Source organism: Callospermophilus lateralis, chromosome 1 (assembly GCF_048772815.1).
Source record: "Callospermophilus lateralis isolate mCalLat2 chromosome 1, mCalLat2.hap1, whole genome shotgun sequence".
Classification (NCBI taxonomy): domain Eukaryota; kingdom Metazoa; phylum Chordata; class Mammalia; order Rodentia; family Sciuridae; genus Callospermophilus; species Callospermophilus lateralis.
This window is the reverse complement of record NC_135305.1, coordinates 178,413,368-178,432,252: the sequence shown is the minus strand read 5'-3', so window position 1 is coordinate 178,432,252 and position 18,885 is coordinate 178,413,368. Positions and strand designations below refer to the sequence as shown.

The 18,885-nt window shown below is 43.0% G+C and overlaps 1 protein-coding gene across 1 annotated transcript in view; it reads right to left on the bottom strand.

Annotated features, from left to right (window-relative positions):
- The window catches only part of Cacna2d3 (calcium voltage-gated channel auxiliary subunit alpha2delta 3), an 870,922-nt gene that overhangs the window by 96,432 nt on the left and 755,605 nt on the right, over positions 1 to 18,885 (bottom strand). Inside the window, exons 28-29 of the mRNA XM_076868261.1 lie at positions 7,858 to 7,919; positions 6,264 to 6,308 (exon numbers count right to left, since the gene is read on the bottom strand). Coding sequence (XP_076724376.1) covers positions 6,264 to 6,308; positions 7,858 to 7,919 — 107 coding nt within the window. The remainder of the gene's footprint in view (positions 1 to 6,263; positions 6,309 to 7,857; positions 7,920 to 18,885) is intronic.

The window sequence follows — 18,885 nt, the reverse complement described above, 5'->3', positions numbered from 1 at the left end:
TGAAGTTAAGGCTGCCCTGGATGAGCCACTTATTTTGGTCTGATTCCTTTACATCCTAACTGGATGGTGATGGAAACAGAAATAAAAAGGGCTGCCAAGGATCACAGGGACAAATGAGCCTAGGTTTCCACTCCCCCCAGGGTGCCTTGCCTGTGCCCAGCATCATGGGTGAGCCGGGAACAGCATTTGTTTCTTCTACTGGCATTGATTTCTTGGACCACGCATCTAGTTAGTGTTTTCAAACTTCACCTTCTCCCCCTTCTGTTACCATTTCAGGACAGGAACAGGTTGCTGAGAAGAGGCCTTACTACACAGCACTTTGTGGCTATATTTGAATTCCAAGGTTATGCTGAGTATAAAAAGATGCAGTCACCTTTATAAGCAAGCAAGTAACAAGTAGTGACGACATTGGGATTGACAAATCACTGAGACAGTCATAGGTCAAAAGCAGGGTGTCCTGTCACGGATGTAGTTCACAGGTCACTGAATCTGAAAGGTGTCATTAAGTTTTCATGGAAAATACCGTGTCGCCTACCTGAGAACACCGAAAGGCACATGTCGTGGCCAGATGACTTCCTAAACACATGTCACTATCACCAACCCCTTGGATTAAATGATTGCTAATAAGTGCCAAGGAGGAAGTCTGCTAGATTAGGGGACAGAGAGCTGGTGCACAGTCAGGACAGAATTAGCCAGCATCCAGTCTGACCAATTGCTTTCTCTGTGACACTTCACAATATGTAATATTCCAGTAACATTCTTAGACTCCCTCATAATGGAAAAGGAGATATTTCCCCAGCTTTTCTTCCTTGTGCTATCCCACCCCCACCCCAATGAAGCCCAGCATCTTGAAAGACCCCTACTCCAACAGGTGCTCTAACAGGCTGAAGGACTTGAAGAAATAAACAGCTTCATGACATACTCTTAAGTGCCTATTCCACAGCCACCCTTGGCAAATCATCTCAGGTTGAGGTTGTTCTTCAAATGCAGAGATAAACTGGGTGTGGTGGCACACACCTGTAATCCCAGTGGCTCCTGAGGCTGAGGCAGGAGGATCATGAGTTCAAAGCGAGTGTCAGCAAGTCAGCAAGACCCTAAGCAACTTAGTTAGACCTTGTCTCTAAATAAAATATATTTAAAAAAAGACTAGGGATATGGCTCCATTGTTAAGCGCCCCTGGGCTTAATCCCTGGTACCAAAAAAAAAAAATGCAGAGATAAGCAATGGAGAGAGGCACAAAGAAGTTGACTAAAAAAAAAAGAAAAGAAAGAAATCTTTCTGCAATGATTTTATAGCTCAAGTTTTGCTTAGGGAAGTCTCATTCTGGTTCAAAAAGGTAGATTCCTGAAATTAAAGTTCCAAAGTCAGGCCTTGGAACTGGGTAGTCACTTAATGCAGAAGAAGGTGCTTGGTCACAGGGCCTATGCTGGTGTTGATTAGAGGGCAAATGAGCTACCCGCTTTAGAATGGAAACTCTGATGTTTGCTGTCAGTGTAGCCTTTGTGGCCTTGAGCAAAGTCTTGGGCATTCTTAAGTCTCAGTTTCCACCTTGGAAGGGTGGAGATAGCAAGGGCTGTTCACAGGTTTACTGAGAAGATTCAAAGGGAGGGTGGACATTATATGCTGAGCAATTGCACCCAGTGCCCCATAAGTCCCCAAAGAACACCAGCTCAGTCAACATCTGCAAAGCCAACGTTCATCTCTGATGTCATTTTATAAGCATCTTAATGCTAAAACTCTATAGTTTCTCAGAAAGGGAAATTGGTATGTATCTCTTAACAGGAAATCTTGGAGGTCCACTGTCTGAGCTTTGTTGCTTTTTGTCTTGCCTTGTGTTTTAGGGGGTGGCTTTTGTTTGTTTTGATGGATGAAACAACTCACTTAGGAATTCAGTATTTTGCTGAACATTGTCTTCATTTCAATGAGAGAGACCGAGGTTGCTGGGTTCTTTCATTGGGGTATGACACATCTCAGGAACATGAAAGTGACACTTCTATTTTTTTTTTTTCTCCAGGTTTTCCAACCCGATCCCTAATATAATAATTATAGAACAGAGTGATCCTTCCTGCGCATCAATTGCTCTATCTTTTCAAGACAGATCAACGGTCATATCAAAATAGTGGTTTATTTATTTATTTGAAAGCATGCATTGCAGAGGAGTCACTTTGGAAAGATGTGCTTGGTAGGAGTCACACGTGTCCCTCCCACAGTGGCATTCAAATGACCCTTCAACCTACTCACTGGCTGGGCTCAGTGCTTCCAAACATGGAGGTCCCCACCGGCTCCTAGCCCTGTCATAATTAAGGAGTCTTTCAAATGCTGAAGGAAATACCTACGGGAACTCAAATGTCTTAGAGATCAATAGCTATTGGTCATCTCTATTTCTTTAGAACAAGAGAGAGCCGAACTGAATCTGTTATGAAGTTTTTGATCTTTCTGCTTCCTCCAAATGCCTCAGTAGGGGATCACCCCCTCGTCTTCCACGGTCTTTGCAAGGGTGGCACTCTCAACAGGATATGGTGGTTGCCAGGCAGGTGAGTGGAAACAGAGGAAAGGACAGCTGGGTCAGGCTGAGATCAGAGGTAGGCCTGGCCTTCCTTCTTCCTCTCCTTGTCCTGAGTGGTGTTCTCTGCCAATAATGTGCTTCCCATGCTCCAGGCATTGTCTGCAATGTCATTTCCATCTCCATCTTCCACTGACTTCCTCAGAGAAGCCATCCCTGGCCTGCATGTTAGTTACTCCACAGCACTTGTCACAGTTGATCATATCTGCTGATCTCCTGAGCCACCTAGTGAGCTCCAGGAGTGAGCTGGGGCCATTTCTAACTCTCCTTCCCACTTGGTCCCTTGTGGTCAGCTAGGCACCTAAGAAGGCTCAGTAAACATATCTGGAAGGAATATCTGAGTGTATGAACCGTTAGCTCATGGGTCATGAAGTTGACATTTGCCTTGGGGACAACAGAGCTCCTTAAAAAATCTTCAGCCAGCCTCATGGCCAGGATCTTCAACCCGCATGGTGGATGGAGGCCCTGACTTGGATGTTCTCCTGCAAGATGGGAGGGCATCCTGCCTCACTGATCCCACCCACTGGCCCAGGGCACTCCTGCCAAGGCCCAGTTGGGGAGACAAAGGGGCAAGAGGGGACCTAAGGCAAAGCTTCTTTGATCAGTCTGAGAGGCTAGGCCAGCTCTTTAGGGCTGTGGAGAATCCAGAAGCACTGAACTTAATAGGCCCCCACAGCTGTTTGTGAATGGGGACCTGATCATTTGAGGGCAGCTGGGGAAGAGGAAGGACATGGTCTCACAGGAGAATGACACACGGAAAGAAGTCTGCTGAAAGACTGGCAATGTGCCTGGGTGAGGAAGCAGGGCTGGCTTTTCCATTTAAAACAATGTCAAGCCAGAGCAGTGGCACATGCCCAGCTACTGGGGAGGCTGAAGCAGAAGGATTGCAAGTTCAAGTCCTGCTTGTGCAACTTGGTGAGACCCTGTCTCAAAACAAACAGAAAAGGGCTGGGGATGAGGCTCAGTGGTACAGGGCTATGGGTTCAATCCCCAATGCCACAAAAAAAACCAAAACCCAAACCAAACCACAACAATAAAACAATTCAATTAGGCACCAAAATTTAAGGGTCAAAGAGGAAAGGGGATGATAGTTTCAAATTGCAAATTGAGGACATTTGAGCATCATTGCAAGTTCAAAAATCAGGGCCAATTCAAATCTTAATTTTCAAAGTAGGAACCTTTAAATGACATTCAAATGGGGATCATCCCAATGGCTGCTGAAGAAGGATCCCTGGAGAGAGGAGGGGACCACTGAGCTTACAAAGTCCCAGTGGACATGCCATTGTCATCTGAGGTTTCAGACCCAGGTGAACCGCTACTGAGGAAAGAAAAAGTCCTGACATTGTTGGTTTAGAGTTATCATTTTTATATTTATCATTTGGCGGAAGCCACGCCATGGATTTCTTCATACCTCTTCTCATTTGTTCTTCTTCCTCCATGAGGTGGATATTTCTCTTTCCATTGTATAGTTGAGGAAACAGAGGCACAGAGAGGCTCAGAAAATTGTCCAAGATTACTCATCTTATTATTGTCAGTGTCACAGTCTGAAGTTGGTCAGTCTAACTGCATAGCCTGTGCCTTTAGTCACATGCTATACCACCTGTGAAATCAGTCACTGAAGCAAGGTACACTCTACGTAGGGATCCATTTTTATGTTTTTATGTGAGGATGCACCGAGGCACTGTGAGGAAGATTGTAGGACAGTTATTCCCTCTGGCCTTTACTCATTAAATTATTTAAGCACTTATCCATCTACCTCACTAGTCAACCAACTAAACAACCATCCAACCAACCAAGCAACCATTAACTGACCAACTAATTAATCAACAATCCACTACTCAAATCATCATCCATCTCACCAGCCAACTAATCAACCAACATCCTCCATTACTGTAAATTGAGATTAGTGGTACAGGGCTACTGGTACCCTCAATTACTAAGGAAAGAACTTAACTCAGGGCCTCATGATACTGATTGATTGACATCATCCTTGAGTTGCATGTAAGTACAGCATTCCAGTGTGGCAATGCATGTCTTAAAGACAGAGGGCAGGTTTGAGGCCTCTGTGGCTGTCCTGTGGAAGTTACCCCTGGACTTACTGAAAGGGCATTGATCAGCAAACTTCATAGAGTGCTCTTTCCTAAAAGAAACCACTTTTGATCTAATGATCAGAAAAACTTGGGCTTCCACTGAAAACCTGATGGATTGGCTTTTACTCTGCATACTGAAACTTGAACAATGTTTGTGATTATGATTAATAATTTTGAGGTGCTGGGTATGTTGGCCCAGGCTTGTAATCCCAGTGACTTGGGAGGCTGAGACATGAGGATCACGAGTTCAAAGGCAGCCTCAGCAACCAAGTGGCACAACCAAGACCCTAAACATCTCAGCGAGACCCTTTCTCTAAATAAAATATAAAAAGGGTTGGGGATGTGGCTAAGTGGTTAAGGGCCCCTGGGTTTAAAATCCAGTACTAAAATAATAAAAAATTCAAAAAGAATTTTCATTTAAAGTTGCAGGTAGACCCTTGGGGACAAAGTGTATTGTTTTAATTTCATCCTTTATTTATTTATTTTCTTTTCTTTTTGGTACCGGGAATTGAACCCAGAGGCACTCCACCACTAAGCCACATCCCCAGCCTTTTTAAAAAATGTTTTAGTATTTTACTTAGAGTCAGGGTCTCACTGAGTTGCTTAAGGCCTCACTCAATTGCTGAGGCTGGCTTTGAACTCATGACCCTCCTGCCTCAGCTCCCCAAACAACTCGGATTACAGGCAGGTGCCATCGTGCCCAGCCTTGAATACTTTTTTGAAGTCTACTTCTAATCTATGTTTTCTGGGTTGAAATTATGTTTGGTTAGAATTTCTTATGTCCTTGTGGTAACCAGAAGGAAAATGAACATGATTATTTATAAAGTTCAGTTTATGTATTGATAATGTTTAGCTAATACAGGGAAAGAAGAAGCTACCTAAGTGTAAGCAGGAGGCCACCATGATTCTCCTTGCTCTAAAGCATGGGCTGGAGGGTGTACTAGTGGATTCTGTAAAAAATGTAAATTTGATGGACAGGCTCAGGGCAGCGGCACTTTTTTTCTTTCATATCTGATGGGTGGGATCTAAATCTCCTTCTTTTCTCCAAAAGAAGGAGAGAGAGAGGAAGAGGATTTGGGGACAAAAGCACTATTCTGGAAAGAAAAATTCTGAATTTCAGAGTTTTCAAATCCATATTTTGGGTTATGCTTATTGCATGAAATTAACTGAATCACTTAACTATTCCTAGCCTTTGGTTTTCTCTTCTGCAAAAGGGGTCCATAATTCCTACTTATTTCACTGAGCAGTTATGAGAATGGAAAGAAGAGAGGTCTGAGGGGAAAATCTTGAGAATGGTAATATGTGCTTCACAGAGTAGTCCTAATGGATATTATTTCCTACAAATAAAATGTCCAAATTCTAACAGTGCTGTCCATGGTATATTTAAAGTCCATTCCCCCAGCCCTTATAAACAAACTATCTGATTGGAGGGGGGAAATGGAAAAAACGAAAAAGAAAATATCTGCCCCCCGCCCCTCCTTTTGCTTGAGACTGCTCCAGAGTGACATGTCAGAACTGGCTTTGTTGATAGTGGCATTCTCTCTGTTAGAAACTGCCATCTATCACCTTTGCTTGGCCAGAAACAAGAGAAGGCCAGGGGTGCATCTTACCTCATCATCGCAGCTAATGGAGCATTTGCCATCCAGAGAGGCACACTGTATGGGGCAAGAACAAGGGAGACTGTGTTATTGGGATGTCCCTGCATCTGCTGTGGCTGCCACTTAGCTATTAAATTCAAAGCCTCTGATGCAAATCACCAAATTTCATCCAAAGAGAAGACTTCAAGATGAGACTTGGCTCCCCTCCCCAGAATCAATATCAACTCCAAACAGTCATAAAAGAGACATATAAAGCAGTCTGGGGAGGGCTGGCTTTTTTCCCATCTATTTTATGTTGTCATTCAATATGGATGATATCTTTTAAAGATATCAAATCTTTTGGTAACAAGACGTAATTATGTAATTATTTAATTTTAAATCAGTTTCCTATGATTTACCAAAATTCTTGTCTGTGTTCTTAGCATTGCAGTTTTTAAAGTATTTTAACTTAAGAAATGATATACCATACCATCTTCTTATCCATTCATCTGTTGAGGAACATCTAGTTGAATTCCACATCTTAGCTCTTGTGATAACACCCAAGGAACATGGGACTGAAAGTATCTCTTAGATATGCTGATATCATTTCCTTCAGATATATACTTTCAACATTTAGAATTGGGTGGGCAGAGGCAGTTTATCAGTATATCACTTGCCATTTGTGCTCTAAGCAAATATCATTAAGAATCCTTAGCAAAAAGAGGGGAAAGAATGTACCCAGATTCTCCAAGCAGAATAGCTCAGAGAAGTCCATTGACCAAAATAGGCAGATACATTAAAAAGAAGAAGAAGAAGAAAGAGAGAGAGAGAGAGAGAGAGAGAGAGAGAGAGAGAAAGGAAGGAAGAAAGGAAGAAAAAAACAAAACAAATTGGGCACAGTGGTGCATGCCTGTTATTCCAGTGGCTGGGGAAGCTGGGGCAGGAGGATCACAAGTTCAAAGCCAGCCTCAACAAAAGTGAGGCCCTAAGCAACTTAGTGAGACCCTGTCTCTAAATAAAATACAAAATGTGGCTCAGTGGTCGAGTGCCCCTGAGTTCAATCCCCAGTAAAAACGAGTCATGTGAGGGTCTTCTTTTTTTTTAAAGAGAGAGAGAGAATTTTTTAATATTTTTTTAGTTTTCGGTGGACACAATATCTTTATTTTACTTTTTATGTGGTGCTGAGGATCGAACCCAGCGCCCCGCGCATGCCAGGTGAGGACGGTACCGCTTGAGCCACCTCCCCAACCCCCATGTGAGGGTCTTCTTAATTGCAATAAAGAACTCTCAACTAACCAGGCATCACAACAAGATTAGGAGGAAGTCACTATGAAAGCCTAATATTAAAAGTTCCCAATAGTAAAAGAAAAACTTCTTACAGAAAGTTGGTATCTTGACCTTATAATTCAAACTGTTCCTAAGAGCAAATTCCCTACTTTGCTCAGCACATGGTGTCTAACATGTTGACAGCCCTTTATTTTGCAGTGAAATGAATGGATATCTGAGTAGCTGACAGTTTATTTTACATTCATCAGTAAACTGGCACTTTTAGTCTCCGGGTACCCAAATGTGAACACCTGTATAATAACAGTGTCGCTAATGCTTCAAGATGGTGATTATACCTTACCTGTCTGCTGGCAGTCCAGAACTTCCTTTGGAAAAACTCAAGTTTCATCTGAATGCCTACAGCTGGAACAAATTATAAATAAGACAGAGCATCAGAGATCCCTTTACATAATTATTTAAGATTATCCCTGAAAATTACCCATCAGGGCAAGATGCTGATACAAGCATATCCGAAAAAAAAAAAAAAAAATTTACAGGGATGCACACAACTTATTCTTCCAGATAAGAAATTCTCAAGGTTACCTCTACATACAGAACTCTTGCTAAGAACAAATAGAATACAATGCAGATGACTCTTTGGAGATACGTTACTTTAATGTTTCCAAAATTTATTCATATACTTGCTATAAAAATCCTCCAAACACAAGCTGTAATTAGATTTTTTTTAAAAAAGCATATTCTAAAGATAAGTACAGAAGGAAATTGATCAAATTATGCAATATATGTGTGTGTGTGTGTATGAATATACCACAATGAATCTATAAAGCAAAGATTAAAAAAACAATAAATGAATAGAAGGAAGACCAGTAAAACAGAGAAAGAGGAACAGAGGAGGGAGGAGGGGAGGGAAAGAAGAAGTACTAGGGATTGAAATGGAGCAAATTATATTGCATGTATGTATGATGGTGTCAAAAGGAACCCCACTACTATGAACAGCTATAATGCACTAATACAAACATTTTGAAAAAGATCAGTACTTCTTCAGGTCCACTTTCAGCTATGACTTGCTCTGTGGCTTTGGATATCTAAAACATGCATTTTGCCTGCCCTTTTGAGATATGACATTTGAAAAGCACTTAACACCAGGTTGGTATTTAGCAGGGAGTCACTTTGCTACGATGGGACTGAGCTTCACTGGCCCCCTAGTGTCCACATCTCAATACTCTTCTCTCCCCAGGAACTCTGGTGAGATTATATAACTCTGTGTCTGTGAAAAGCTCCCTAAAGCAATGGTGCATAGCCGCTCTTGTGATTGAAAGACACCAAAAGTGATCTGAAACCTGGGGAGGTAGAATGTAGCGAACTTCGGAACTCAAACATGAACAAGCTCATCATACGTCATCAGCCCACCAAGTCCATTTAAGCCAGAATTTCCAGGAGTGAGGGTCTCAGTCTCCGTGTTTCTTAAAGGTCCCTGGGTGAGTCTACTGTTCAGTAAGGGTTGAGGAGGTCAAGGTTGGTTGCTCTGTAAATTGTCTGCCATGGACCCACTAAGCACGATGTGAGCCACCTGGTCTGAATACATCTTGAGCTGTTCTTCCAGGCTTGAAGAAAATTTCTGTGAATACTTGAAGGATTTGGGAGTATGAGGGCTGTGTATGGTGCTTCCAATAAAGCTGGTCTCCATTACGTCGGACCAGATAACAAGGTGAGAACCAGGGTGCAGGCTGGGATTTCCTTAAAGGCACCAGCAACAGAGGTGAGTGCCCTGTGCTGAAGATGGGCTTGGAACAAGTAGCTCTGTTTTTTTAAAAAAAAGGACAGGGAGGGAGTTGGGCATGATGGCATATGCCTGTAACATCAGCTCCTCAGGGGGCTGACAATGGTTCCCTGAGAGAGTCCCTCCACCGTAGTCTTTCCCTGGTGTTTCCAGCTCTGACAGTCCACAGCTGCCCCTGGCTAACCTCTTACCTCTGAAGTTCTTCCATTAGTTTCCCAGGCCCTTTCTGAGCGCCCCCTTCCCATTCTTTGACGGGGCCCTTATTTTCACCTCCCTAACGAAGCTGGCTGCTGGCTCCAGGGTGTTTATCCATCTCACATACTTGGAGCCTGCTATCATCTGCCCCTGTTGGTCCTGTGCCCCAGCTCCTCAGGGCGCCGTGATCTTCCCTCATGACTCAGTCCTCTGTCCCATTAATCACTCAGGCCAGGTCTCTCTGATCTTTCTCCAGTAGGCTGCATCCTCTCCCTGATTCTGATGCCCTAACCTAGACACCACTTCCCCCACTTTTTCATTCACTCCCTGTCTGGGCCATGGGGTTGCTGAGCGAGGGCTCCCACGTAGATCTAACTGCAACTGGTCTGTTCCATTTCCACCTGGCTGTGTTCCTGCTGGCTGGCCCCAGGCCTCCTCCAGCAACGGTGGCCCTGGCTTCCCAGCACGCATTGGGGTTTGCAAGATTGTTCACCTACAAGTTAACACACTTTTTTTGTGATTAAGAGACTCACAGTTCCATTGGTGGGTCAGTGGCCTTCTCTGTGCTAAGCTGTCTTCTGGGTACTAATGGAAGGGAGACCCCACCATCCCTTGAAGTCTAGTTCAGAAGGAACTAAATGATAAAAATCTATATTAGAGCCATAAGTATAGAACTGTGGAGTATAGACAGGCTGACTTGGCCTCGGGGAGCTGGTGAGATCTTTGGTAGAACACAGAGCTCCAACTCATAGCAACATTAAGAACAAGGAGAGGATGGTGACCCCACAGGAGGAACCGTGTATTCTGGGGCCTGAGAAGAATGAGGACCTGCTTGTGTAAGCTGAGGTCAAATGGTAAGTGGTCTTAGATGTCTGGCCAAAGCATCTGAAGAGGATGTAGCAAGCCAGGGATTAACGTATTTTCTCTGGCTAAATCCAGCCTACTTTTATAAAAATTTCATTGAAACGCAGTGACAACCTTTAGTTTACATACTGCCTGTGCCTTCAATGACAAAATTGAGTCGTTGCAACAGAGACAGAATGGTTCACAAAACCTGAACCCGTTTACTATCTGGCCTGTAGAGAAAAAAATAAGCTGAAATCTACTTTACAGAAGTAGTAGAATCTGATTTCCGCTTCGTTTGCTTCTGAGGTCCTACGGATTGAATCTGGAGCCTTATGCACGCTAGGCAAGCCCTGAGCTCCATCCCAAGCCCTTCTGATTTCCAGACAGGGTCTTGTTAACATTTCCCAGGCTGGCCTTGAAATTGTGATCCTCCTTCCTCAGCCTCCCTAGTGGCTGACTGTATGTGCCACTGTGCCCAGCTCAGATTTTTTTATTTTAGAACGTCCAGTCTGAAAGCTTACAGAGGAAGTTCTAGGCAAAGGGCCCGGACAGTGGGAGACTGAGAATGAAATGTGTTTGCCACTGGTGCAGGCATTGAGCTTTGTTATTTCCTTAAGCATGAAAATGATTTAAACTACAATAAAACAAAACAAAACAAAAAAAAACAATAAAATTAAGAACAAAATCCCATCTCAAACACCACTATTTTCCTTTATTTGGTTCCACGTGGTTTTTGTTTTTGTTTTTAACCTTTATCAGAGAACACATTTTAACATCAGTGAGTGCCCCTCCTTGCCCCTCCCCCACAACCTAAATGGAACCTGAGCTATCTGTCATGCCTGGCTCTTCTGTCCTTTCCACAACATGTCAGGCCATAACACTGTATTCTGCTTCAAGTCAGTCTTGCTAATTTAATAAGGAAAACAAGGACAGAAAATGCTTTAGTGAAACCCAAGTCCCAAGGAGAGGGCAGAAAATAAAAACGCCATTCCTGGGGTTTGACATTTTTTAGACAGTCCAGAAAATCATGCACATATTTTCCCCAGAGTCTGCGGTCCTCCTCACTTCCATTATGAAAGCTCCAGGGCTCCCTGTGGGGAACCTCTACCGCAGGGCAGAGACCGAGTCTCCTTCTCATAACGGTATTTGGTGGAACCTTATCACCTCCTCGGAGCAGAACAGAACTCAATGAAATGATTCCATAGGTTCCCTCCCAATGTTTGACTATAAGGGAAGAGCCTCCCAGACCAATGACACCCCCCCACACACAAACACACACCCCTCGCCAAGATACTGGGATGGCCTTTGGAAGTCAGCAAAACAGCAGAATCACTGTTAAGAGAATTGCTATTGTTAAGAGAATTTTACTGGGGGCTGGGGCTGTAGCTCAATGGTACAGTACTTGCCAAGAATGTGTGAGGCACTGGGTTCGATCCTCAGCACCACATAAAAATAAACAAATAAAATAAAAGAATTCTGTCCATCGACAACTACGAAAAATAAAAATAAATGAGAATTTCACTGACCCAATTTCTCCTAGGGTTTAAATTATTCAGGTGACTGTTCTTGCAACTCATGTCAATATGCCAAGAAGGTCTGAGATTACATTCGGCTTAGGAACACATTTCACAGAACTTCAAGGGAGTGTCTTCAGATATCCTCTTTTCCCAACCTTCTAACTTTGTTATCTTTTTCTTCTCTTGTTCCATCCCTTTTCCCCGGGTTCATTGGAACCCCAGTGCCAGGTGGTATGTTGCAGTGACCAAGACAAGAGCCAGGGGCTACAGCCTGGGGAGGGCAGGTCAGCTGCTACAGGGGGTCACACTTCGGCATTCTTAGACTGAGAGGACATCACAGGGCACTGACCAAGCCCAAAACATACAGACTATTTGATTTTCACTCAGATTAAGGTGCATAAAGCTGAAACTTCCAGTGCTCTGAATTGGGGCTGTCCAAATTGGTGGCCATTAACTCCGTGTGGCTATGAAAGGTAACATTCAATAAAATTCACAGTTTAGTTCTTTAGTTGCACTAATCACATTTCAAGAGTTCAATGGCCACACAAAGATAGAGGCTACTGATCTGGACCATGCCAACTTAGACCATTTCCTTCACTGCAGAGTTCTATTGGACAGTGGTCAGTAATCACATGCGGGATTCCAGAAAAGAACTGAAGGAATAGTCCTTGAAGGAGTGAAAGTAAGGCTCTTTACAGATCAACAGTACCATCACTCCTAGAGGTGGATGGAATGAGGCTGACCCTAACACCAAGGGTTTGGAGAGCTTAGATTAGATTGAACTGCCACAGTGTGAGACAATTTGTCTCTGCAAAAGAAAGTCACTAGTTTGAGAGAACCCCAAAGAAATCAATCCAGTATGCTCCATGTGGCTACCGCCCCCCAAGATTTATTTATTTTGCTTTATAAAATTTGAGAATACAAATTACATTTCCAGTGCTATTATATTCAAATGCATTCAAGATGAAATCATGCATGCATCTCATATCACGTTAATAGACATGCCTTCAAGTGTAATCCGAAACTCACGAAATAACAATGTTACATGTAAAATTAGAAATAGAATAACTTTTTCATATTGTATTCATTTAGAAATAATTTTCTGTGGGCTTGGCCTCAACTTGCAACATACCCTTAGGAGCACAAATCCGGTTTGTAAAATAGCCCTCACTATGCCTGGCACGCAAGCTCACAATAACACCCCTACTTCCAATCTTGCCTAGTCCTCCAGTCCTACAACACATTCAGATATGCAAGGAGAACTCATTTGAGATGGAGAAAATCAATCTTGCCACCATGAAGGAATTCTAACCAGATTTTTTTTTTTTTAAATTGGGACACCAGGCTGTGAATCCTGTCCCCATTATTGCTGATATGCAATCTATCACTACTTTGTCTTCCTAAAGAGAGTCCCACAAGCTCTGGCTTCTGAGCAGAATTTTTGTGAAACAAGGATCCATGAGACTAATGAGCACGATGTGCAAATCATTCACATTATGATTTGCTTCTAGAACTTCCTATTCTTGCAGTTCACAGCCAATACACCTTTTATGCCAATGTGTTAAGACCAAGCAGAAAACACATCCATGATAGATCCAAACGGTTCACAGCTGGAAATGTTCTTTAGGGTAGGAGATATAAGTAAGTAAATGCTTTATAAAATCATGATGTCAACTAGCAAGCTCTTAAAATGAATCTATTCCCTTCAGAATTAATGAAAGGGGTGCTCCACTATTGAAACTCTCCCCCTTTCTGGAATTTTGATCATTTTTGCACTCTCAGGACAAGGCTAGACATGCCAGGGTACAGAGTGGAAGAGTACTGTCCCTGACATTGGTGCTATCAGGTCCACATCTCCTTGGCCACAAAGTGTGGTTCCATGGCCTGGCACTCGCAGGCAGAATGTGGACAAAGACCATTTGTTTCTGGTGCAAAGGCAGAAAGTCGCTTCCCGGAGTCTCTCTGCACTGACCTGTCCACAAACAGGAGAGTTTCCTTCTAGTAGATTCCATCCCATTGATAGAGCCTACAGTAGAAAACTATCCCTTTATTAGGGAAGACAAAACTACAGTAAGTAAGTAATAAATGCAATACCCGCTGAGGATTTCTCATGCATTTGCTTTCTTAGGAGTAGAACATTCTTTCAAATCCAAATTCTGTGAATAAATGCCCATCTGGGTTTTCTTCTCCAGAGAAAGACTGCTGGCTGGTCATATTTCTCAAGCAGGCTAGTGGTTATTTTTACAGAGCAAGGTAAATATCTCACACTGAGTCTCTTAGAGATGGTCTCTCTGAATTTTTATTTCTTGGTGCACAATGGCAAAGAATAAGCATAACAAAATGTGGCACATTTGGTTTCCAACTTGCCTCAATTAACAGTCAACCATAATAGCTGTTTGCCAAGCCACATTTGTTGAAATATTTTCTTCTGTTTGTTTTCAAAATACTTAATTGTTAAGTAGAACTAACAACACATCTGAATGTCACTTCTTTGGACTATTTTACAATTAACCCCCGGTTTGGAACCAAGTCACGGTTCTGGAGTGTTGAAGGAAAGATCCCTTCACCTCTCCTCACATCCAATGTGAGCCCATCCCAGAGGTCTGCTGATGTCCGGGAGAAAAGGACTTACCACGTGAATAACGATTTAAACCCGTCATGTGAATTATGACATAACTCATCTGTTAAATATTTCATGTGAAGATTTTAATGAATTGCAATGATGGAATGTTGGACCCAAAAAAAGGCAACTGAAATCCTGGGACTAATTTGGGTGAAACTGAGAACAGAGGATCCTCACAAAGATGAGTGGGGGAGAAAAGCAGTTGTCTTCCTGTCCCCCCTGGGTGTCAGGCTGGCAAAACCAAAAGCTTTCTTAAAAGAGGATAAATGGAGAGAAATCAAGCAGGGACAACCTCTAGAAAGATATTCAGAACAAAGAAATACATATGCGTGCCAGGCGCAGTGGCATACTCCTATAATCCCTGTAAGCAACTCAGGAGGCTGAGGCAGGAGTCTTGTGAGTTCAAAGTCAGCCTCAGCAACAGGGAGGCACTAAGCAACTCAGTGAGACCCTGTCTCTAAATAAAATTCAAAATAGGGCTGGGAATGGGGCTCAGTGGTTGAGTGTCCCTGAGTTAAATCCCTGGTATCCCCCCCCAAATAAAAAAAGAAATACATGTTTGTTATAATCTTGATAAAGCCTGGATGGTATTATTCCAGAAATTGGAGTGGGGGAGGGGGGGACCAATGCTCACAGCAGCAGACACACCTCATAATTCAACTGACGCGGAGAGAAGAATTCTGATGATAAAAGGGAACAGATATTTTAAATATAACACCCCCCCCCCCCGCCAACTGGTTGCATATTTTGCTTCTGAAGTATTTATTTCCTGTGGTAGGGGTGGGGGTGGTAATCTTTCTTATATGTACGCGCTTTTAATAACGAAGAGCTACATGATGTATGCTGTAGTGAGAGGGAGGGTGGAGAAGCAGGGCTCCCATTATCACCGAATTGACAAGGCCCTAGCGGGGAATTTTCCTTGAAGATGCATAGCTCTGGAGGCCTATTTTAATCTGGAAGCATCCCTACCTATTTTCTGTGCCTGGCTTCTGCGGACAATGTGGAGGAAGACCTGAGCCATTTGCTCACATATTTCTCTCAGGTTCACTTCAGCTATGTCCTGTCCCATCAGAGTTTCTTGGGAACAGTCACCTTGGGTAAAAGTCGAATCAATGACAATTAGACCTGTTTCCTCCATTTGGGGTTCTAATTACTTGACTGGATCAATGCTAAAAAGAAGGAGCAGAGCTGCGGAATGGAATAATAATTTTCTTTGGGCCCCTGAGGTATTTTGGAAACCGTTTTCTAGACCTCATCTGAAGAAACCTATAGTCCCCCAGCTTCCCCAGGCCGCTGGAGCTGGCAGAGAATAGGTTTTGTCAGATCATTTTATGCTCACAAAACTCTTCAAATAATATTATTTCAATAAATTTTCAAGCCAATACATTTTTAGAGTCCATTCGCACCCTTTCAACTTTTCAGAATGAAACACTTAAGCCTTGGGTTTCATTGTATTTTAATCAGGGCTGTACAAATCAATGTCCATTAAGAAAATTATAAGCTTTCCGATCATAGCTCCCTAGTTAATAATGTCTTATGAGGTCACTAGCTAATAACATTTACCAAAGAGATTATAACCAAACTGGGGGTCAAATGTCTAAAGGTTTCGAAACCCATAGTAGAATGGCCGCATGTGTTTGCCAAGCACCTCTGAGCTGGATGTTTGTGTTTATTTAATACCAAACAGCAGTAAAATATTTTCGTGGGCCGGTCACTCACAGAGCAGAGGGATGCCCCCAGTCCTTTGATCCTCAGACTTATGTTACTGGGCACCGCGAAAAAAAGGGACTTGACCAAGCGCACCCAGCTCACTGGAGGGACCCTGAGTTCATTTCAAAGCTGCCAGACTCAAATTCCTTCCAGAACTGGGTGGCAATGGTGGTGAATTCAGGATCCCCCAAGTCCAGCGCCAGCTAGAATATGATCTGGATACTCCAAGTTATTTGACACTGCAACAGAAGCAGAAATCTAGACAATAATATACAGAAAACTCAATGGAGGGGCTAGGGAGGTGGCTCAGGGGTAGAGCCTAGCATGTGTGAGGCATTGAGTCCGATTCTCGGCACTGCATATAAATAAATGAAATAAAGGTTCATTGGAAAATAAATAAATTAAAAATTTTTAAAAAAGGAAAGAAAAATAAAGGTCCATTGACAACTAAAAAATATTAAAAAAAAAAAAAAAGAAAATTCAACTGAAAAAATTTATAGGAATTGCCAGAGAAAATATTTTTGATTAGTTAAATGAGGCAACCTCTGGCTGTGGGTCACAGTGCACCATGACCCAGAGGGACCTCTGCTGCACACTCAGCCCTGGGAGGGCTAAAGTCTGCATCTGTAGCGTAATTCAGGCTGGGAACCAAGGCCACCTCCATCAGCTTTTCTGTTATGACTTCACAATGTGTTCCAGAAAGATCATGTCAGTAAAAATAGTTCATGAGAAATTTATTCCAAACATCGATATTTCTGAACAGGTCTGATCAAATAATTCTCCTTATTAGGATAAAATGGATCAAATAGGGAAACTGCCTATTAAATAATCAATGTTCAGCCTAGATTCAGGACAAGTCCACCAGTCTTAAAGGAGCCCAATTCCAAGCAGATCCCCACATTGTAAGACCACGGGAACGCCAAAGCCCTGTGAATACTTGACTTGCCTGGAGTCCTCTTATGGGGAGGCACACTGCGTGAGTCACTGCAGTCTGATGCTGTGCTCACTATGACGTCAATTATTTCTCTCTGGAGAACAACTTTTTCCACTGAGGTGGTATGGACCTTATCTTGAGAGCAGTGGAGAGCTAGGAAAATATTCTCTGTTAGGGGAAGGAAGGGTGTTCATATCTCACGATATGAACAGATCTGTGCTTTGGAAATGCCTAGGTGGCAGCCACAGGGTCCATATAAGGGGAACTGGGCAGGAGTGGAGAGCAGCTAGCCCACTGGGTACGAGCTGCTGCAAAGGTTTGATCCTGTTTCTGGCCCATCCTGATGGAAGGCAGATGGGAACTTCTGAATTTTGCCACAGCATGTCCAGCTCATGGACTTTGGGACAGACGCATCCCCTCCCCCACCCCACCCCAGCACACACACCAACCTCAAAGACTTCGTCCTTCTAGCATGGGAATTCATCATGCTTTTACTTTCAAATAAATTAATTCACAAAATGTTTTTCCCTGCTCGATAGACATGTCTCCTCATTATATAAGACCTAGTCCATAAGGAAAATTATTTTTTAGATTGGATGGTAGAAATGACGTCATGTAAAAATAATGGCAGGAGTTAGGACAATCATTAATACCATTTATGAAGCTCCTGCTATGTGCCAGGTATCCACTAGAGGCTTCAGATACTTTACTGCTAATTCTCACCACTCCCAGACACACTTGATACCTGAAGAGACCAAGGATCACAGGTGTCTGCTGTGGATCCAAACCTCCTGTTTGGAAATGACCTTCACTCTGGATTTCAACCTACACAGCCAAGCCAAGAGGCTTTCAGAACTGAGTCTGAGCGTGCGCTCAGTACTTTATTGCCGAGATAAAGTGCACACTTGGGGTTGCAGGATAAGTCACCAGCCATTCTCCATCCAAACAATCCAGAATATTGTCTCTGATTATCTGAATATTTCATTTTGGTCTGTCTTTTCCAGATAATGTGGACTGATTGACTTAGGTGACCCTAGTTACCTGAAGATGATTCCAAGAACTGCTCATCTAACCAGGAGGTACACTTAGGGAACTCTTCATTAAAGAGATAGGACATGTAGGATGAGAAGGAATTCACGAGAAGCTCATGATCAGAAAGAGGCAAAGAGATGGGGTTGAAAGAGCATATTAGCCCATGTGTAAATCCCAGGCTGGAGATGCGATTAAAGAGACTGAGAACTTCTAGAACATCAGTGTGGCGGATATATAAGTCAGAAAACTGAACTTCCCCACTCTTTATAAGATAAGGACCAGGACTTCACAAGCAAGTTAATTGAAACTGGTGATTATAAGGTCCTTATTAGCGTCTGAGTAGCCATCTTCAGTGATAGATGCCATTTTAAGGAAAAAGTTTCACTTTCTGGCCCAAGGGCCTTTCTGAGAAAGGCTCACATACCAACCCAACCCTTAACCACCCACATTAGGACCTGCCCAGCTCTGATTCCTGAGTCTTCCCCATAAAAAGTCCCAGAACTCAAGCCTGTCTTGCCTCTCTCTCCTCTAGAGAGATGGCCTTGATTTGTCACTTCTGACAAATAAATACAGGTGTGTATCTCTGCCTGGTCTCCGTCTTTCATTTCTCTCTTACCCTTCTCTCGTTCCTCTCTTTCCCTTCGGTGATCACTCTGGAGAATGCTCCCCAAACCCAGAGCAAAACTGCCCTCTGGGAGTGGGTCAATGAGATCCCCCTTTCCTATCTTTAA